The 23,457-nt window shown below is 46.8% G+C and overlaps 1 protein-coding gene across 11 annotated transcripts in view; it reads right to left on the bottom strand.

Moving 5' to 3' along the window:
* PHC3 (polyhomeotic homolog 3) overlaps positions 1–15,609 on the bottom strand; it is a 109,602-nt gene extending 93,993 nt beyond the window's left edge. For 6 of the 11 annotated variants that reach the window (XM_073674875.1, XM_073674874.1, XM_073674872.1 and 3 more), the window contains exons 1-2: positions 15,537–15,604; positions 5,373–5,508 (exon numbers count right to left, since the gene is read on the bottom strand). In XM_073674875.1, coding sequence (XP_073530976.1) covers positions 5,373–5,486 — 114 coding nt within the window. In that variant the 5' untranslated portion in view covers positions 5,487–5,508; positions 15,537–15,604. Of the gene's footprint in view, positions 1–5,372; positions 5,513–8,346; positions 8,465–15,532 lie in introns of those variants that run through there. The other 5 variants (XM_073674867.1, XM_073674868.1, XM_073674869.1 and 2 more) reach the window with 5 other exon arrangements.
* Positions 15,610–23,457: the final 7,848 nt, after the last annotated feature.

Consider the following 23,457-nt stretch of genomic DNA (forward strand, 5'->3'; position numbering starts at 1 on the left):
AGTTAATGTGGTAGGCCAATACTGTTATGGCCCCAATTTCAAAAAACATTTGAGACACTGTGTCAAATGTTAAGAAAGTAAGAATACAATGATGTGCAGATCTCTTACACTCCTATTTTATTCACAAGAGAACATACAGTAGATCAGGAGATGAAAGTTAGACAATTTACATTTCATATGAAAACATTAACGCATTTAGAAATTAATGGCAGCAACACATCTCAGAAAAAGTTGGGACAAGGTTAACTAAAGGCTGGAAAAGTAGGTGGTACTAATGAAAAACAGCTAAAGGGTCCATAATCAGATAAGTCACAGGACTGTGTATAAAAAGAGCGTGTTAGGGTATGTGCACACGATGCAGAAATGAAGCAGAAAATTTCTGCATCATTTCTGCATCTCCCTGGCAGAAAAAACGCATGCAGATTGTGCATGCGTTTTTCCTGCAGAATACATGCGGATCCACATGCAGATTCACATGCGTTTCCGCATGCAGATTGACAAGCGCTTTCCAGGCGATGTTAGGTCACACTATATAAATCCATGCAAACAGCATGGATTTATATAGTGTGACCCGAGAGAGTGTATATACTTACCTCCGATGGCCCGCGCTGTCCTGCTCAATCTGTTCTCCCGGCTGCCGGCAACTTTGAATTGAAAGACCTGCCGACGTCAGCGTCACGTGACCCGTCACATGACTCTGACGTCACCGCAGGTCCTACAACTCACTGCAAGTGCCGGGAAGCAAGCAGGAGCGCTGCGCGGGCCGACAGAAGGTAAGAATACATTATTTTTTATTTTATTCTTCTTTTTACAGCTTTTTTAATGGTACCTGGGTGTGGATGAGACTCTCCTCTCCTCCACACCCGGGTACCATCCGCACATTAGAACGCACCAATTACGCAAGTACAGATGCTGTCTTGCGGAATTGGCGCGTTCTAATGCAAGTCAATGGCGGCGAAATCGCCGCGTTTCCGCAAAATTAATTGACATGCTGCGGATTTTTGACCGCAGCGTTAACGCTGCGGAAAAATCCGCATCATGGGCACAGCACATGCGGATTTCCATTGGGGAACATTGCTTCCCTTCTACCATGCGTTTTTCATGCGTTTCCGCGGCGTTTACGCAACTGCAAAAACGCCGCGGAAACGCATGAAATACGCATCGTGTGAACACAGCCTTAGAGAGGCAGAGTCTCTCAGAAGTAAAGATGGTCAGAGGTTCACCAATCTGTGAACAACTGCATCTCAAAATTGTGGGACAATTTTCATACAAAAGTTCCTCAACATAAAATTGTAAAGACTTTCAATATCCCACCTTCTATTGTACCGAATATCAAAAGATTCAGAGAATCAGGGCACCAGGCCACCAGTCCATATCTGAAGCTACGGGCCCTCAGGCGGCATTACATTAGATACACGCGTGATTACAGCACTGCATGGGCTCAGGAATACTTCCAGAAATAATTGTGAACATAGTTCTCCATGCAATCCACAAATGTAGGTTAAGGCTGTGTGCACATGATGCGATTTTGGTGCATTTTCACAGTGTTTCTTCAGAGCGGAAATGGGCCAAAAACGCTAGGGAATTCTTGTGCCAGCTAATGCAATGACAATACTGGAATCAGAAATTTTCCTATCATGACTTGCATTGCATTTAAATCAGAAGCATGTCAATTCTCTGTGTATTTTGCTACGTTTTTCACCCATTGACTTCAATTGAGTCAGTCAAATCTGCAGCAAAAATGCAGGTATAAAAATATTTGCAGATATGCTGCGGACTTGACTGACTCAATTGAAGTCAATGGGTCAAAAACGCACAAAGAATTGACCGCGGGTAACAGGCGTCAGCTGATGAGAGACTACTTCTCCCATCAGCCTATGGCTGCTGCGATAATAGCGAGAGCAGGGGCCGCAGATGGGAGCTGTCATCAGCTGGCGTCTGTGCTCGCAGTTAAAAAAAAAAAAGTTAAAATAAATGAATGTTAAAATAAATAACACATTATACTCCTCTATCTGCTGTAATCCCGAGTGTCCCACGGCGATCGGATCACCCGGCAGCACTCTATACACTGACAGGAGCGTGATCGCTCCCGGCAGTGTATAGCGCTGAGCTGCCGGGTGAGAGGTCACATGAGTTCATCAGCTGATGAGATCCGGTGACCTCACTTACTGCACCGATGCTGCGTGAGAAAATTCTCGAACAGCTGTGCAGTAAGTGAGGTCACCGGAGCTGATCAGCTGATTGAACTCTAGTGACCTTTCTCCCAGCAGTTCAGTGCTATCCACTGACACAGAAGTGATTACACTCCTGTCAGTGTATAGCCTGCTGTCCTCTACAACAGTCACATCAGTGATTGCTGATGTGATGTCTCTAGAACTGACCCAGATCTTCGTCAGACACTCTGGATTATGTCATCACGTCGGACAGGTGAGGGATATGGTTGTTTTTTTTTTTTTTTTTTTTTTTTTACAGGTGACAATGGCTTCAGTGGATTAGGCGTTAGGTGAGTATTTTTGTTGTTTATTATTCTGCTTTTTTTTTTTACAGGGGATATTGACTTCAGCGGATTAGGCGTTAGGTGAGTATACTGTGTTTTTTATTTTTAAATAAATGATTAAAATCGTGTGGACTTATAAAGGATTTTTTTCAGGCCGTGTGTTTTTCAAAACCTTTACTATTGGGTTAGTAATGGTGGGTGTCTTATTGACGCCCTCCATTATTAACTTGGGCTTCATGTCAGCTGCTAATACAAGGCTGACATGAACCCCAGCCCTATGTACTCCACTTGCCACCGCACCGGGGCAAGTGAGAAGAGCAAGGCTAAGCGCCATATTTGGTGCATCTTATGGATGCTCCCATTTCTGGGGCCACTGAGGCTATTAATATCATCTCACAGCTGTCTATTCAGCCTTTGCTGGTTAGATTTGATAAGGGAACCCTACATCATTTTTTTCTGGGGTTCCCCTGTAATCTAGCCAGTAAACACTAAGCAAACAACTGTGGGCTGTTATTAATAACCAGGGAACATTTTGGGCCAATTGCCCCTTCCCTGGCTAGTAATATCAGCCCCCAATGGTCGGCTTTCCCTCTGCTGGTTATGACGCAGGAGCCCATGTTTTTTTTAAATGTAATTCTTAATTTTATTTAATTTATAAGACGCTGCGGTAAACTGTTTTTGACGCTGCGTAAACTCACCTGCAGCATGTCAATTTCTGTAGCGGAGACACTAGTCTCCGCTGCAGATTTTGATAGACTGAAATGTCAGTACATGCGGTGGATCCTCATGTACTGACAAAACAAGTGCGGCATTAGAAAGCACTGGTGTTTGCTGATCATGGGGACATAGCCTAAAGACTAACCAAAGAGCTGTGAATTGTTATTATTAGCCAGGGAACATGTTGGCCTAATGGCTCCTTCCTATGCTAAAAATAGCAGCCCTCAGCTGCCCCCCCCAGAAATGATACTTCATATTTGAATGGGATTAGGGGTAATGGGATTAGGTGTCGCTGACACCAAGCCCTAGGTTTAGTGATGAAGAGGTGTCAACCAGACACCTCATTGCTAAACTTGTAAGTAAAGAGTTAAATAAATACACACACAGAGAATAAAACACTTTATTTGAAATACATCAGACACATTCTTCAATCATTTAAATTAACCAATATACTCAACTCAGGTCCCACGGTAATGCAAGGGTTAAAGCGATGTCCCACGTTTCTTTTTTCAAATATGTTTATTTAGCTCCAAAAAGCATTCATTACTGTACAAAAACGCATCATATACTCAATGTGCACACATAGCCTAAAGCTTTATCATGTAAACAAGAAGCCACATATCAACACAATCTAGAAACACTGCTGTCTTTTCTCGTCCAAAGCTCATTTAAAAATGACTGAGAAAAATGGAAAACCGTTGTGAGGTCAGAAGAATCAAAATGTGAAATTGACTATAGAAACCACAGACACTGTGTCCTGCGGACTCAAGACAAGCATATGTCAGCAAGACAATGGTAAACCACATACTGCATCCATCACAACAGTATGACTTCACAGAAGAAGAGTTCGCCTGCAGTCCAGACCTTTCAGCAATACAAAACATTGGGCGCATTATGAAGTCAAATATCTGGCAAAGTAGATCCCAGACTGTTGAGCAGCTAGAATCCTACATTGGACAACAATGGGACAACTTTCCTCTCCCAAAACTCCATAACCTATAATTAGGATAGGATCATTATAAGACATCAGTATAAAATATATGGAGAACTTGTTACAACGGTAGCCATTTTTTTACATCCTTATACTCCATTTTGTATGGTTTCAGACTCTAAGAGGCCTAGACCTAACAACCCCACTAATCAGTTGTCATCGCTCTATCAGGAGTCAAATGTAAACAGCATAAGAATATGTGCACGTTAAGTATTTGCTGCAGACATTTCTGTGCCAAAAATGTGTCTATTGGCAGCTAAAACTCTGCATAAAACACGCGCGTTTTACCTATTCACAAGAATGGATGAAAAACGCTGTAAAAAGGTTTAAAGGATTGAGATGCTGCAGATTTGAATCTGCTTCAAATCTGCAAGGAAAAAATAAGAAAAGTGCATGACATTTCAGAAATCTCATTCACCTTCCTGGGACTGTAAAATGCTGCTTTATTTTGCTTGGCAAAAACGCTGTGAATATATCCTAAGGCTATAAGCTTTTTGGTGAGTTTTTGATGTTGCAGATTTTCTGCAGCATTTCTGCACCCATTAAGTAAGATAGGTTACTTGCATTTTTTCAAAAATATGCATCGTCAAAAACTCATCATGGGAACATAGCCTAAGACTACTGAAGAGAAAAGTAGCTGATTTGCAGTACTGTGCACATCGGACGGCGCAATGGTGTTCTGCTTTGCACACTGTTTATATTGGTTCCAATGCTGAATACTTTTTTTTTTATATATATATATCTTTCAATTTATATGACCTCTGTCCAGGCTCTGGGGTTCCTGATCACTGCTGTAACTGAGAATAAGGCTACGGCGCCACTATCAGTATTTGGTCAGTATTTTTTCTCAGGAGTGGGAGCCAAAACCTGGAGTGGGTGATAAATGCAGAATTGGTGACTTGTTTCTATTATACCTTTTCTCTGATTGTTCCTCACGTGGCTTTGGCTCCAACTCCTGAGAAAAATTAATGACCGAATACTGACCAAATAGAAGGAAGCAGAAGAAAACTTCCAAAATCATCAGGAGAAGTACTTTAAAGGCTACATATCATTGTATTATCATAAAACTGGCTTGGCAGATTGAAGACAAAAGAACATTCACTACTTTGTGTACCACAAGAGAAGGCAGCTTTTCTGCGCTGTTATCCAGCATTAATTTCCACCTACCTGCACAGCATGGCGGTCAGAGCTGTACACAGAGATAGGGGGAGGATGGGAAGCAGAAGTGGTTGTCGTAGTTGGAGATGGTGACGATGTCGTTACGGTATGCTCACCCTCCATAGTTCTTGGTTAATTTTCGATTCTGTCTCAAAAAAAATATATATATTGTAAGGCAGCGCTCGTCATCATACTGGGGGTAACTCGCTTCGCTGCGTCAATCAATGCACACGTGCAATGTCTTTACGTTTTTCACACAGTGTTGCAGTTTATTATGGCACTTCATAAACCGCTGTTCACACACAGTTCATCTTAGTCCGCCACCGGCAGGTTTACACACATAAACAATTCATGAGCCAAGTGGCACACCGGCCCACTTGCTCCACGGTACAGCTTACGGCAAGGTAATAAAGTAGCAATGTTCATATCACAATGTCCATATAGCACCGGGTATTACCTTTGCCGGGTATAGCTGTCTCAGTCCGTTACTCTGCCACCACTGTGGCTCTGCGGCTTCCCAGGTGGGGGTCTCCAGCCGTCGTTCCCTCAAAGGCCACTGACATCCACACAGGATCCAGGCTCTGCCTTCCAGGACTCTTACTCAAGCCGGCTCTCCCTCAAAGGCCACTGACATCCGCACAGGATCCAGGCTCGACCTTTCAGGTACCAGGCTTCACTTCAAAGCCGCTGCCTTCCAAGGCCACTAGCATCCGCACAGGATCTAGTCTTTGCCTTCAGGCTGCCAGGCTTCACGGTATCACGGTATCCCACACACATGGGGAACAGGCCTCACGCCTCTCACACCGAACACACCTGTCTCAAATTAAGCAGGTTTATATATGCTGTGCACAGACAGCCTCATACTGACAGGACCTTGCTGATGTCACAGTCATGTGATCAGTCAGCTGTGTGTATAGGTCCTGTGTGCTGTCCCAGTCATGTATACAGAGCTTTACTGTGCATGCAGGACCTGGGTGATGTCACAGTCATGTGACCAGTCAGATAAAGGGGAAGGTACATGGTCCAGTAAGCACATCCTGGACCATTTACAGTAATGCTAGCAACCTGCTGCATTACAATATATACTAAAAATTTCTGACTGTGACTTAAAAACAATTAATATAAGGTATATATTTACACACTCACACATTATATATCATCAATGAATTAGATGAATAGCTTGTTGAATATTTACTTTCATAGAAATTTAGGAAAATTTAGAAATTGCCATCCTATAAATAAGCTACGCTCTATCAGCCATCAGTCTATCATTTTACCACAATACTAGTTATTATACAAGAGACGTTTATGAAAGAAGAACTCCGCAGCCCAGTCTCTTGTAATGAGGGCCATGAGCTCTTGGTGAACCATTGCCAACTGCACGTAGCAAAGCCAGTGAGAAGACGCATAACTGGTAGCAGGGCGCTTTGTAATGAGCAACCACGGAGGACAAGGATTATTGTCATTATTATATATATTCCTAGAGATATACACTGAAATGTGAATAAGGGGATACCAGCAGCTTCCTTCACTATATGGGAGGTATAATACAATTCACATCCCAAATTACTGATCTCATGCATCACAGTTATGAGGTACAAGGACAGAGGGCCTGGTCACAGCGTATCCACATAGTGATAAGACACATATATGAAGAGCTGCACAGACCACTCGTCAGCACAGCTCCCCCCACTATTATTTGTGCGCTATGATTACAGCTCCTGATGTGGAGAATTGCACTTATCAGAATCAGAATATCAGTTTGTCGCGATAGAGGACCTCGCTACTAGTAACACATCAAATCCCTACACCTAGTAAGGAACTGTTCATCTCTCCCTCCATTCTCCCCATTCATCTCACCTCCTCCTCAAAATTATTCCTCAACATTCAATCCTGTATCTCCAAACACAGACAGCCACCTCATGCTCTCACCTACTCCCACCTAACGCTTTCTCTACTCCTTCTCACTGACAGCGACATCTCTCAAAATCCTGGTCTTCCTCGCCATATCCCCACAGTCACTTCTACCTCCTATCCACGACCTCCCACAAACTCTCGCAACCCTTCTAACCTCATACCCATCCAACTAATCCCCACTTTCTCAGTTGCACTAACAGGAGCTCTATGGAACGCTCCGTCTGCAACAAACTTTCCTACATCCACGACCTTTTCATTACTAACAAACTTTCCTTCCTCACCATCACCAAAACCTGGCTCACTCCCTCTGACACAGCCTCACCAGCTGCACTTTTGTATACTTTTCCACACACCCCGCCCCAACGGCAAACATGGTGGAGGCGTAGGTTTTCTCCTGTCGGATACCTGCGCCTTCATCCAGATCCCACTGCTACCCTCCGTTACACTGCCCTCTTTTGAGGTGCACTGTGTGCGCATCTATTTCCCCTCCGACCTCCAACTGGCCATCATTTACTGACCCCAAGGGCTAGCCACCATTTTCTTAGACCACTTCACCACCTGGATGCTTCACTTCCTTTCCGCTGACATCCCCACTATCATAATGGTTGACTTCAACATCCCAATGGACACTTCCCACTCATCTGTCTCTAAGTTCTTATCCCTCACTTCCTCCTTCAGCCTTGCTCAATGGTCTTCTGCAGCTACTCATAAAGATGGCCACACACTGGACCTCATCTTCACCAGCCTCTGTTCCCTATCCAGCCTCTCTAACTCACCTCTCCCTCTCTCTGACCACAACCTCCTCACATTCTCTTCCCTCTCCTCTCCAGGTCCACAATCCCCATTCCACAAACTTACACACCTTCGCAGAAACCTCAAACACCTTGACCTACCCTCACTCTCTGAATCCCTCCTCTCTCTTACAGACATAAATTCTTTACATGTACATGACGCAGATGTTGCTGCTGCTTTATATAACACCACAACAGCTGCAGCTCTCGACTTGATTGCCCCTCTCACACATACCAAAGCTCGCACAATCAACAGGCAACCCTGGCACACCAACCTTACTAAAGAACTGCGACGGGCATCCAGGGTTGCTGAGCGGAGATGGAAAAGGTCTTACTCCATCGAGCACTTCATCGAATTTAAACAATCCCTCACTATTTTCAAGTCCACAATCACTGCAGCAAAACAAACATACTTCTCATAAGAAAATTATTTTGGTGAGTCCCAAAAATAATTAAAATCCTCAATTTATTACAAAATAATTAAAAGATCATACAGGTTGGGAATACATCTCCCAAAAATAATTAAAATCCTCAATGTATTACAAAATAATTCAAGATCATACAGGTTGGGAATACATCTCAACAATACTTCTCATCTCTCCTATCTTACCTGTCCTACAACCCTAAACAGCTATTCAATATTTTCAATTCTCTTCTTCGTCCCCCAGCGCCTCCTCCCTCTTCTCTCATCTCAGCCGAAGACTTTGCCTAATTCTTCAAGCAGAAGATTGACACCATCAGACAAAGCTTTTGGCTAAAATCCCCACAACCCCTCCTCATATCTACTCAACCTTCCTCCTCCAAACCCCACTTCTCACAGAAGGTCAAGTCTCCTCTTTACTCTCCAAATCACACCTCACCACCTGCGAACTTGACCCAATCCCATCCCACCTCATCCCTAACCTTACCACAGTCTTCATCCCTACCCTAACCCACCTCTTCAACCTGTCACTAACAGGTGTCTTCCCCTCATGTTTCAAACATGCCTTAATCACACCCATCCTCAAAAAGCCCTTCCGTGATCCATCCTCTCTGACTAGCTACCGCCCCATATCACTTGTCCCCTATGCCTCAAAACTACTAGAACAACATGTCCTCCAATCTCTCCTCATGTTCCCTCTTCGACTGCTTACAATCTGCCATCCGACCGCATCACTCGACTGAAACTGCCCTGACCAAAGTCACCAACGACCTACTAACCGCCAAATCCAAGCAACGCTAATCCATCCTCCTCTTCCTGGACCTGTCATCTGCCTTCGACACAATTGACCATTCCCTCTTACTACAGATTCTCTCATCTCTTGGCATCACGGACTTGGCCCTATCTTGGATCTCCTCATACCTAACAGACAGGACATTCAGTGTCTCCCACTGACACACCACCTCATCATCTGGCCATCATCTCACCCCCTATCTGTCGGTGTCCCCCAAGGTTCAGTTCTAGGACCTCTGCTCTTCTCCATCTACACCTTTGGCCTGGGACAGCTCATAGAGTCTCACGGCTTTCAGGATCACCTCTATGCTGATGACACACAGATCTACCTCTCTGGACCTGATATCTCCTCCCTACTAACCAAAATCTCACAATGTCTGTCCGCCATCTCATCCTTCTTCTCTGCCAGATTTCTAAAACTTAACATGGATAAAGCAGAATTCATCATCTTTCCACCCTCTCATTCATATTCCCCATCTGACCTATCCATCAACGTCATTGGCTGTTTACTCTCCCCAGTCCCACAAGCTCGCTGCCTTGGGGTAACCCTGGACTCTGATCTCTCCTTCAAACCACATATCCAAGCCCATTCCTCTTCCCGCCGACTCCAACTCAAAAATATCTCCCGAATCCGTGCATTCCTCAGCAAAGACTGTGCAAAAACACTAGTGCATGCCCCCATCATGTCCCGCCTTGATTACTGCAACCTCCTGACCTGTGGCCTCCCTTCCAACACTCTTGCGCCGCTCCAATCTATCCTAAACTCTGCTGCTCGACTAATCCACCTGTCCCCCCCACTATTCCCCGGCCTCTCCCCTCTGTCAATCCCTTCACTGGCTCCCCATTGCCCAGAGACTCAAGTTCAAAACCCTAACCTTGGCATACAAAGCCATCTACAACCTGTCTCCTCCATACATCTGTGATCTAGTCTCCCGGTACCTATCTGCACGCAACCTCCGATCCTCACAAGATTTCCTTCTCTACTCCCCTCTTATCTCCTCCTCCCACAATCGCATACAAGATTTCTCCCGCACATCCCCCCTACTCTGGAACGCTCTATCCCAACACATCAGACTCTCACCTACCGTGGAAGCCTTCAAAAGAAACCTGAAGACCTACCTCTTCCGACAAGCCTGCAGTAACCATGACTCCACCACAATACCGCATGACCTACTGTATCCTTCCCCATCCCCTGTAGATTGTGAGCCCTCGCGGGCAGGGTACGCTCTCCTCCTGTACCAGTCGGTCACTCGTTTTGTTAAGATTATGTAAATGCTTTTTGCTATGTATACTCCTTTTTTCACATGTAAAGCGCCATGGAATAAATGGCGCTATAATAATAACTAATAATACTGAACACGGGGACAGAGGAACTCACTCCTGTATATCAGGATAGAGGTCGGCATTACTGTATATTGGAACATAATGCATCATTACTGTATGTCACGATAGAGGAGGTTATTACTGAATACTAGATGAAAGGACCTCATTTTTGTATATAAGGAGAAGGACATCAATACTATAAGTCAAGACAGAAAGCATCAGTACTGTATATGGGGATAAAGCGTTTCATTACTGTATATGGGGATAAAGCGTTTCATTACTGTATATGGGGATAGAGCGTTTCATTACTGTATATGGGGATAAGGAGGAATAGATACTGTGTATGGGGATAAGAGGCTTAGTTACTGTATATGGGGTTAGGAAACATAGCTACTGTGTATGGGGATAGGAGGCATAGTTACTGTGTATGGGGATAAAAAGCATAGTTACTGTATATGGGGTTAGGAAACATAGTTACTCTATATGGGGTTAGGAAACATAGTTACTGTATATGGGGTTAGGAAACATAGTTACTGTATATGGGGATAAGAGGTATAGTTACTGTATATGGGGATAAGAGGTATAGTTACTGTATATGGGGTTAGGAGGCACTGTTACTGTATATGGGGATAGTAGGCACAGTTACAGTATATGGGGATAGGAAGCATAGTTACTGTATATGGGGATAGGAGGCATAGTTACTGTATATGGGGATAGGAGGCAGTTACTGTATATGGGTTTAGGAGGCACAGTTACTGTATATGGAGTTCATAGTTACTGTATAAGGGGATACGAGGCATAGTTACTGTATATGGGGATAGGGGGCACAGTTACTGTATATGGGGATAGGAGGCACAGTTACTGTATATGGGGTTAGGAGGCACAGTTACTGTATATGGGGTTAGGAGGCATGGTTACTGTATATGGGGATAGGAGGCATAGTTACTGTATATGGGGATAAGAGGCATAGTTACTGCATATGGGGATAGGAGGCACAGTTACTGTATATGGGGATAGGAGGCACAGTTACTGTATATGGGGATAGGATGCACAGTTACTGTATATGGGGATAAAAGGCACAGTTACTGTATATGGGAATAAGAGGCACAGTTACTGTATATGGGGACAGGAAGCATAGTTACTGTATATGGGGACAGGAGGCATAGTTATTGTATATGGGGTTTAGGAAGCATAGTTATTGTATATGGAGTTAGGAGGCAGTTACTCTATATGGGGATAAGAGGCATAGTTACTGTATATGGGGATAGGAGGCATACTTGCTGTATATGGGGTTTAGGAAGCATAGTTACTGTATATGGGGATAGGAGGCATAGTTACTGTATATGGGGATAGGAGGCATAGTTACTGTATATGGGGATAGGAGGAACAGTTACTGTATATAGGGATAGGAGGCACAGTTACTGTATATGGGGATAGGAGGCACAGTTACTGTATATGGGGATAGGAGGCACAGTTACTGTATATGGGGATAGGAGGCACAGTTACTGTATATGGGGTTTAGGAAGCACAGTTACTGCATATGGGGTTTAGGAAGCACAGTTACTATATATGGGGATAGGAGGCATAGTTACTGTATATGGGGATAGGAAGCACAGTTACTGTATATGGGGTTAGGAGGCACAGTTACTGTATATGGGGTTAGGAGGCACAGTTACTGTATATGGGGATAGGAGGCACAGTTACTGTATATGGGGATAGGAGGCACAGTTACTGTATATGGGGATAAGAGGCACAGTTACTGTATATGGGGATAGGAGCCATAGCTATTGAATATGGGGATAGGAGGCAGTTATTGTATATGGGGATAGGATGCACAGTTACTGTATATGGGGATAAGAGGCACAGTTACTGTATATGGGGATAGGAGGCACAGTTACTGTATATGGGGATGGGAGGCACATCTATTGAATATGGGGATAGGAGGCACAGTTACTGTATATGGGGATAGGAGCCATAGTTATTGTATATAGGTTTAGGAGGCATAGTTATTGTATATGGAGTTAGGAGGCAGTTACTCTATATGGGGATAAGAGGCATAGTTACTGTATATGGGGATAGGAGGCACAGCTATTGAATATGGGGTTAGGAGGCACAGTTACTGTATATGGGGTTAGGAGCCATAGTTACTGTATATGGGTTTAGGAGGCATAGTTATTGTATATGGAGTTAGGAGGCAGTTACTCTATATGGGGATAAGAGGCATAGTTACTGTATATGGGGATAGGAGGCATACTTGCTGTATATGGGGTTTAGGAAGCATAGTTACTGTATATGGGGATAGGAGGCATAGTTATTGTATATGGGGATAGGAGGAACAGTTACTGTATATGAGGATAGGAGGCACAGTTACTGTATATGGGGATAGGAGGCATAGTTACTGTATATGGGGTTATGAGGCACAGCTATTGAATATGGGGATAGGAGGCAGTTACTGTATATGGGGATAGGATGCACAGTTACTGTATATGGGGATAGGATGCACAGTTACTGTATATGGGGATAAGAGGCACAGTTACTGTATATGGGGATATGAGGCACAGCTATTGAATATGGGGATAGGAGGCAGTTACTGTATATGGGGATAGGATGCACAGTTACTGTATATGGGGATAGGATGCACAGTTACTGTATATGGGGATAAGAGGCACAGTTACTGTATATGGGGATAGGAGGCACAGCTATTGAATATGGGGATAGGCGGCACAGTTACTGTATATGGGGATAGGAGGCACAATTACTGTATATGGGGGTAGGAGGCATAGCTATTGAATATGGGGATAGGAGGCACAGTTACTGTATATGGGGATAGCAGGCACAGCTACTGTATAAGGGGATAGGAGGAATAGTTCCTTACTGTATATGGGGTTAGGAGGCATAGTTACTGTATATGGGGATAGGAGGCACAATTACTGTATATGGGGATAGGAGGCATAGCTATTGAATGAGGATGAGGCACAGTTACTGTATATGGGGATAGCAGGCACAGTTACTGTATATGGGGATAGGAGGAATAGTTACTTACTGTATATGGGGTTAGGCGGTATAGTTACTGTATATGGGGTTAGGAAACATAGTTACTGTATATGGGGATAAGAGGTATAGTTACTGTATATGGGGTTAGGAGGCAGTTACTGTATATGGGGTTAGGAGGCAGTTACTGTATATGGGGTTAGGAGGCATAGTTACTGTTTATGGGGATAGGAGGCACAGTTACTGTATATGGGGTTAGGAGGCATAGTTACTGTATATGGGGTTAGGAGGAATAGTTACTGTATATGGGGTTAGGATGCAGTTACTGTATATGGGGATAGGAGGCACAGTTACTGTATATGGGGTTAGGAGGCACAGTTACTGTATATGGAGATAAGAGGCACAGTTACTGTATATGGAGATAGGAGGCACAGTTACTGTATATGGGGATAGGAGGCACAGTTACTGTATATGGCGTTAGGAGGCACAATTACTGAATATGTGGTTAGGAGGCACAGTTACTGTATATGGGGATAGGAGGCACAGTTACTGTATATGGGGATAGGAGGCACAGTTACTGTATATGGGGTTAGGAGGCACAATTACTGAATATGTGGTTAGGAGGCACAGTTACTGTATATGGAGATACGAGGCACAGTTACTGTATATGGGGATAGGAGGCACAGTTACTGTATATGGGGATAGGAGGCACAGTTACTGTATATGGAGATAAGAGGCACAGTTACTGTATATGAGGATAGGAGGCACAGTTACTGTATATGGGGTTAGGAGTCATAGTTACTGTATATGGGGTTAGGATGCACAGTTACTGTATATGGGGATAGGAGGCTCAGTTACTGTATATGGAGATAAGAGGCACAGTTACTGTATATGGGGTTAGGAGGCACAGTTACTGTATATGGGGTTAGGAGTCCTAGTTACTGTATATGGGGTTAGGATGCACAGTTACTGTATATGGGGATAGGAGGCTCAGTTACTGTATATGGGGTTAGGAGGCACAATTACTGAATATGTGGTCAGGAGGCACAGTTACTGCATATGGAGATAAGAGGCACAGTTACTGTATATGGGGATATGAGGCACAGCTATTGTATATGGGGATAGGAGGCACAGTTACTGTATATGGGGATAGGAGGCACAGTTACTGGATATGGGGTTAGGAGGCACAGTTACTGGATATGGGGATAGGAGGAATAGTTACTGTATATGGGGTTAGGAGGCACAGTTACTGTATATGGGGTTAGGAGGCACAGTTACTGTATATGGGGTTAGGAGGCACAGTTACTGTATATGGGGTTAGGAGGCATAGTTACTGTATATGGGGTTAGGAGGCATAGTTACTGTATATGGGGATAGGAGGAATAGTTACTGTATATGGGGATAGGAGGCATAGTTACTGTATATGGGGTTAGGAGGCACAGTTACTGTATATGGGGATAGGAGGCATAGTTACTGTATATGGGGATAGGAGGCATAGTTACTGTATATGGGGTTAGGAGGCATAGTTACTGTATATAGGGTTAGGAGGCACAGTTACTGTATATGGGATGCCCTCACTACTACATATCAGGACAGAGGACCATTACTACATATGGGGATGGAGGGCATCCTTACATTATATGGGGGACACAGGACCTCCGCACTGTGTATGACACCATGCCCCCCTACTCCCCGGCCACATCTGCCTGCCATGCTCCCTGTGGGGCTCCTGCTGTGTCCTCACATTCCCCAGGGCTGCTGTCACCTATCCCTATGACAGCCTTCACCACAGAGGACGTGTCACCCCTCCCAGCGCTGGCCGTCTCTGCGCTCCCCCTCCCAGCTCAGTACGGTGGTGTACGACTTCCCCGGGTTATTGACTCCCACTCCCGCCCACCAGCATCTCCATTCCCCCAGTGGACGCTCACACTCACTTACTCACTGAGGTTCCGCCATTTTCTATCCTCGTCACTAGGTGTCGCTGCGCATGCGTCGTGCCGCCGTGTGACTCTCAGCTGGTGCGGGCATTAACCCCACAGTCTTCTGCTGGGTGATAGTCAGCAGGCAGCGCTCTCCTCAGTGCGGCTGGTATCTGCCTGCTGCATCTGCCTGCTGTATCTGCCTGCTGTGTGCTCCTCGCTGACTGTATATGGGATTATAGAGGATTCAATCACTGATAGTGGAGATGTTGCCATTCATCTCATGAAACCATGTGGCCCCTAATAATGGTGTAAACACTGCAAACAATAAAAACCCTTCATAATCTAGTAATGATTGCACTTCTGTCTGACCAACTGGTACAGGTGAGCGAAGGAGCCGCTAATATCCCACCCAAAAGTATAGTGTCTGCCATATTCCCAGGTCATATACAGCGGGCCATGACCCCAATACTGAGCAGTGATTACAGGAATACCGAACAGTAAAGGACCACAAGTCCCAAAGTACCTGCGGCTATAAGCCCTCTGCTTACAAACGACTAGCAATATAGTAGCCATCCATACCAAATGTATGGGACACAACCCAGTCATAGACAGGCCACGTACAGATACAAGACGTGGGCTCACCCTACAATGGCCTTGTCTTACATGCCTTCCTTGCCACGGGGGTTGACACCCTAAAGATACACATTATGTCGCCCCGCTCATGGTCGTCTGTCCCGAACAGCCCTATAAAGCCGTAGAGAGAAAAATATGACTATAAATCCCCCCTTATAAAACTCAATTCCAGGAGGGTAAATGTGTTGGGGTCAGACCCCAGCTACTGGATGGGTTTGCACAGATCTGGGGTACCACTGGCATTTACATTGGTTTATTCAGTTGTGTAACTTAATCTTTTTCTGAACCTAAAAAGAATGAACACATGCTCTACAATGTCAAGACGACTTGTTGTACATATGTTCTGTCTTTTTGGGCTTCTAATAACCACCTGAGGCTTCAAAAGCAGTGAAGTGACCAAAAAAGTGACTTCACTCAATAATTTATATATACAGCTTTGACTCCAAAGGCGAAGTCACCGCAAAAACGACCAAACAGATGCCAAAGAAGACGCTTCAGGAAAAACACTGTCTAAAAAACGCTGCGTGAACATGCACTTAGATGGCTCATTCACATACAGTTTAGTCCTGTGGTTACAATGGGGTTATCCTACAAAAGTAAGTTATAATACAGATAGTATAAGCAATCATTGACAGATCGATGTAGGTCCAACTAATGGGACCATCACAAGCCTCACGATAACTAGAATACAGCACTTACCCAAACAAGCTCCAATAGTGGGTTGAATACTGGAGGGCATTTTGGGGCCTGATTCACTGTATGTGTTTTTATTAATTCACTTTTTTTTATTCTGTGGTATTCGCTGATGTTCTTTGTGTCAAAATAATCAAAATGGTGCATACTGTTTATGAAATTTGCTCAAAGTCAAAACCATTTTTGCAACTTTTGTAGACCAAAAAGTTGCATGTTTTGCAAAATGTCGCATAAAGTTGCTCAAAAATTCCTGGTATGCATAAAATCACATGGGGGTGGGGAATGTAGTATATTTACGACAAATTTTGCGACTTATTGTAAAGTTTCAACCGATGAATCAGTCGAAAACATCTGAAAACCCTAAACTTCTGCAATAGTGGTGAACTAAAAAAAAAACAACGCAGCAGAACGCTTATAAAATAGACTAAAAAAAAGATGAAAGATGAATTTTGTACAAATAAAAAGGAGCAAAATACCATCAAACAGGTACAAATGCAGTAATGAATCGGGCCCTTTTGATTCTCTCTTGTCAGATTGTGCTTTCAGCGATGCATTGTCTGCATAATTATTAGGCAATTTGTATTTTTGATGATTCATTTTATTATTGAGCAACTACAGTTCTGTCAATCAATCAAAAAGGTTAATAAACCTGAATATTTAGGAAAGTAAAAGTGAGGTTTCATCTTTATTAGGAGAATATCTGTGTGCATTATTATTGGGCAACTAATAGTATGCAGAATTATTATGCAAATGTGTCACCCCAGGCCTGGATGCCACAAACTTGTAAGGCTGTGTCTGAGAGCAGGAGGGAGGTTCTCTGGTCATGGACCATTTGCATGCTGCACCTCCTGTCCCAGGCCAGTAGGGGGAGCAGGCTGCCCCTATAAAAACTGGTACTGAGGGCAGGGTTAGAGAGACCAGGACCCACTTCTGAAGCATCCAGAAGGGTTCCCAGAAGAGAGGGACAGGTCAGCCGCAGCTGAGGAGTCCAGGAGGCAAAGGAGGAACAGAAAGCCAGGGACAGAGGCGATGAGAGCCGGTCCTGGCAGAGAGAGACCACACAACCGGACACTGGGGTCCGAGGCTGTCAGGGTTGCAAGCCCTGCAGCAGATAACCAACCCGCAAGGGATTACAGGTCCCTTGGCCAAGAAGCCTGGAGGTTCCGCCACACAGAGGGACTGGTACAGCACGGAGAAGCTACGGGTACCCAAGGCCCGAGTCGCAAGCCATACAGGCGTAGTACACGGCAAGCTCAGGGACGTGGGCTATCATACCACTAAAGGGGGAGATAGTCAGCAAGGGCAGAGAGAGAACGGTAGGCCTACCCACTCACCCTGACCAGTGGAGCTCGCCCGAATGCCCTCAGACACCCAGGTCCATTCCTACCCTGTACTCCTGGTGGGTCTATGATAAGATCAGTAAAAGACCCTGGACTGCATTATTGGACTCTGTGTGGTTACTGCTGCACCTGCACCATCACCCCCAGCATCCTATTACTCTGCCCTGAGGCTACACTCCTCCCGTGGGGAGTTGTACTATTCCCTGCTGCATCCCCAACACCAGCCTCAGCGGTCTGCCTTGCAGCGGCGGTCCTCCCTGACCGCAATCCACGGGTGGCGTAGTCGGACATTACCTACAGCACATCATAGACTACCACCGGTCTGACTACCCTGAGCCACGAGACCAGGTCGCCACTACTACTCCCAGCATTGCCCTGAAGACCGGTCCCGAGTGCCCCACGGCCCGGGGGGCGAGTCAGCTTTGGCGTAGTCGGCAGGATCGTGACCAACCCGCCACAAACGGGTATTGCGTGCCTGAAAAAGACTGTACACGTACCTGAAGAAGAGGTTCCCGCCACCCGGAGCCGTCTCCCGCCATTTTCTGCAGTCTCCCGCCATTTTCCGTCGGTTCCCGCCATCTTCAGCCGTTTTCCCGCCATCGGACGCCGCGCGGGAAGAAGAGGGGCGTGGATGTCCAAACCGCGCGAGACCCGAAGCTCCGCCCCACGCACCGACGCTGCGCAAGGTCCTGGAAGGGAGAGAGAGCAACGCTGACGTCACCAGGACGCGACGCAAGGTCCTCGTCCAGAGCAGCAGCAGCGGAGCCGCGGCCTACAGAAGAGGATCGTCGGAAGGTAGGCCACGCTTAACTAGGGGGGAGGAAGATGACAGACACAGAGGGGCCTTCTACAACCAGCGAGGCTGCAGCAGCGGTGATGCCGTTCTCTATGCCCTACATCCCCGGAGCAGCCTGGCTGCCCCAATACTCAGGGGAATCCCATACCTTAACTGACTTTAGGGAAAGACTGCACAGTTTATTCAAAGTTTATCCCCTGACAGAAGAACAGAAAGTGAGCATTCTGACGGGGCAGCTCACCGGTGCAGCCCAGCGGGAAGTGAAATCATGGTCAGATGAGGAGAAAAGAACAGTAAAGGACATTCTGACCCGGCTGCGGAGTACCTTTGATACCCGTACCTCAGCAGAAATCAATATGCGGTTCTATGGCTGTAAGCAGTGGGCCCAGGATAGTATCAGAGACTATGCCTTGAACCTGCAAGAAGCTCTGAGAGCTATCAAACAAGCTGACCCTGGTAGCGTGCAGGACTCTGATAGACTATTGACTGACCAGTTCATAGAAGGTCCGCTGTCCAGCTCCCACAGAACGCAGCTGCGCCTCATGGCCCTACAGAACCCCGATTTGACTTTTGTGCAGTTCAAGGATCGGGCCATCCGAGTGCTCAGAGAACCCGCAGCAGGTGGCGCTGTAGCTTCCCGGCGCCCTGCCATCACTTACCACCAGGGGGCAGCGCCCTACCCTGCAGACCTTGTGGGGGCTGATGCACAGGCCCTAAATCCATCCCAGCCTGCAGACCTGCACCATCAGGTCCAGGAGCTAACAAAGAGTGTGGCTGCATTAACCAGGACCGTACAGTCGTTGCAGGTGGAACCGTCAAGACCAATCGAGCTGGCTTCCAGTCCGGAGGATGTCCCGTGGCGTCGACAGAGGAGGATCCCGCCGTTCAGAGGGAGGCCCGCCGACCGCTACACTGAGGATGGACAGCCGATTTGCCGCCGTTGCAGTCAGCCAGGACACATAGCAAGGTACTGTACTTTAAATGGGTCCGACCTGGGGAAGAGGGCCAACCCCCAGGCATAAGGTCATCAGGCCCGTCTAATTGGCGTGATAAGTACGTGGGGGGACGCCCGGTCTTACCCGTAGTGCTGGACGGTATCCCCATGAGTGCACTGCTGGACACCGGGTCTCAAGTGACTACCATCCCCTACGTACTTTTCAAGCGGTACTGGAGTGACGCTGACATAACCCGCTACCCAGACGACGACTTAAGCATCATTGCCAGCAATGGCCAACCCGTGCCGCAGGTAGGGTTCAGAGAGATGACCATCAAGATTGGTAAGGTGGAACTGCCAGCACAGGGAGTGATCATTGTGGACATTGACCGTCGTGAAAGTCACCCTAAAATAACTGTGGGTACTAATGTAATTGAAAACTGTCTTTCAGAAGTAATTGTGATTTTACAGCAGGTGGCGATGAATGCGAGCTCCAGACAAAAGAGGGTCCTCCAGAAAGAGATAAGAGCCCTGATGAGACGGCAGCAGGTAGAACTGTCTGGTGGTGAGATCGGTAGCGTAAGAATGAGTGACCCATTCCCCATTTCCATGCCTCCCAAAAGTGAAATGATGATCTGGTGTCGGACTGCAATCGGGTTGAGAGGTAGAGACTACCAAGCCATGATAGAACCCGTGTACTCAGACAGCAGGCCCACCATTTTGACAGCCCGGGGGGTGGTTGATGTCCGTCATGGGAGGGTGCCCGTTCACATTCTCAACATTGGGGAGAGGGAGGTGCACCTACCCAGGTACGCTACACTTGCCAAACTGTTTGCTGTTGAGCACAAAGCTATCAGGGCCGAGGAACCGTTGCCTCCATCTCCACAGGCGGAGGGTAATGGCTCCCAGAAACAAAAGGAGGACTGGTGCCAGAAACTCCATGTGGGTGCTGACTCCACTCCCCTGCACCAAAAACAAGGAGTCTACCTGGTGGTTCAGGAGTACGAGAGAATTTTTAGTAAGCACCCGCTAGACTTCGGCAGAGTAAAAGGGATAGAACACCATATCCCCACGGGGAGCCACCCACCAATAAAAGAGACACAGGCCTGTACCCCCAGCACATTATCAGAACGCCAAGGGTATGCTGAGAGAAATGAAAGAAGCTGGGGTCATTAGAGATAGCTGTAACCCCTGGGCAGCTCCCTTAGTTTTGGTGAAAAAGAAAGACGGTACCATGAGAATGTATGTGGACTATAGGCAAATCAATCCTATCACCCATAAAGATGCGTATCCGCTACCTAGGATAGAGGAGTCTTTAGCAGCTCTAAAATCAGCTAATTTCTTCTCTACTTTGGACCTTACTAGCGGGTACTGGCAGGTTCCTGTGGCAGAGGCTGACAAGGAGAAGACCGCCTTCACCACCCCGATGGGATTGAGCGAGTTCAACTGTATGCCCTTCGGGCTCTGCAACGCACCAGGGACCTTCCAGAGGCTGATGGAATGCTGTCTAGGGCACCGAAACTTCGAGACGGTCCTCCTTTACCTGGACGACGTGATCATCTATTCGAAGACTTACGAGGACCATCTAAAGCACCTGGCCGAGGTGTTCGAAGCCCTGGCAGGTTACGGCCTGAAAGTGAAGCCTTCAAAGTGCTACCTATTAAAACCGAAGGTCCAATACCTAGGACACGTGGTGAGTGCAGAGGGAGTAGCCCCCGACCCCGACAAAGTTACAGCCATCAAGAGCTGGCCAAGCCCCTCTAATATCAAGGAAGTGAGGCAATTCCTCGGGTTGGTAGGCTACTACCAAAGGTTCATCCCCGGGTTCACTAAGATGGCAGCCCCTATGCAGGACCTCCTGATAGGGCAATCTAAATCCAGAAGTCACAAGCCACCCTTCAAGTGGGACAAGCCGGAAGAGGAGTCCTTCCGCCAGTTGAAGATGGCCCTCACGGGGGATGAGATACTGGCCTACCCCGATTATGGCCAGCCTTTTATCCTCCACACAGATGCCAGTAATGTGAGGCTGGGAGCCGTACTGTCACAGAACCAACAGGGCAGAGAAAGGGTGATCGCGTATGCCAGCCGGAAGCTGAGGCCCACTGAAAGAAACCCGGAGAATTACAGCTCCTTCAAGCTAGAATTCTTGGCAGTGGTGTGGGCCGTCACAGAACGGTTTAAGCATTACCTGGCCTCCGCAAAGTTCACCGTGTACACGGACAACAACCCGTTGACACATCTGGACAATGCAAGATTAGGTGCCCTAGAACAGCGGTGGATGGCCCGGCTATCCAATTATGACTTCACAATCAAATACCGGGCAGGCAGAACCAACGCAGATGCCCTATCAAGAATGCCCCACCTACCTGAAGGAGAAGACGACTCGGAAGAGCTGGAGGAAATAGAGCTCCCTGCTTTCCACCGGAATGGGGCCACTCAGCTTTCTCACCAGGTAAGAGACAAGGACTTAACTACCGTCATGTTCAATCCCTTACCCCACCACAGCTGGGCTGAAACGCAAGATAGCGACCCTGCAATACGCCTGGTGAAGGACATGTTAACCCTGGAAGACGCTAGCCCTGGCCCGGACGCTCCAGAGGAAGCCAAGCAGATATGGAAGGAGAAAAATAGGCTGTTCCTCTACGAGGGTAAGCTGTGCAGAAGGCTTGTCAACCACCGGACGCACGAGCTGACCTGGCAGATAGTGGTCCCAAGGCAAGATGCAGCAATGGTCCTGGAGGCCTACCATGACAGAGCAGGACACTTCGGGTGGAAGAAACTGGAGTTCCTACTGAGAGAGCGGTTCTACTGGGTCGGCATGAGAAGGGCCATCGAGAAGTGGAGCAGGGACTGCGGCCCATGTCACCTCAGAAGGAAGGACTGTACCAGCCAGCAGACACCCTTGACGCCCATCGTCACCAGGCAGCCTCTTGAGCTGGTAGGTCTGGACCATGTGAAATTGGCTCCGAGCCGGTCGGGCTACGTCTATGCCCTGACAATTGTGGACCATTACTCCCGGTTCCTGGTGGTGGTTCCTGTTAAAGACCTGACAGCCCAGACAGTGGCCAGAGCCTTCCAGCAACACTTCTGCCATCCACATGGGTATCCAGAACAGGTCTTGACAGATCAAGGTCCAGCGTTTGAGGCTGAAATATTCCAGGAGTTCTGCAACCTCTACGGCTGTAGGAAGATTCGGACAACGCCTTACCACCCGCAAACCAACGGGCTGTGTGAGAAAATGAACAATATCGTCATCGATCTCCTCAAGACGTTACCCCTGGAAGAACGCAGTGTGTGGCCGGAGAAGCAGCCAGATCTGATTGACTTGTACAACCACATCCCGGTGAATGCTACAAATTGCACCCCGGCTTACCTGATGCGAGCAAGACCAGGTAAGCTGCGAGTCGACCTGGAGATGGGAGTCCTGACACCTGAGGACACCTCCCCAGACGCAGACTGGGATACGGAACGGCGGCTACAGTACAAGATGGTACAGGAGAGTGTGGAGAGGAGTCTGGCTCAAGCGAGAGAAAAGCAAGAG

Source organism: Phyllobates terribilis, unplaced genomic scaffold (genome assembly GCF_046119375.1).
Source record: "Phyllobates terribilis strain yellow unplaced genomic scaffold, ASM4611937v1 Scaffold_3__8_contigs__length_932513732, whole genome shotgun sequence".
Lineage (NCBI taxonomy): Eukaryota > Metazoa > Chordata > Amphibia > Anura > Dendrobatidae > Phyllobates > Phyllobates terribilis.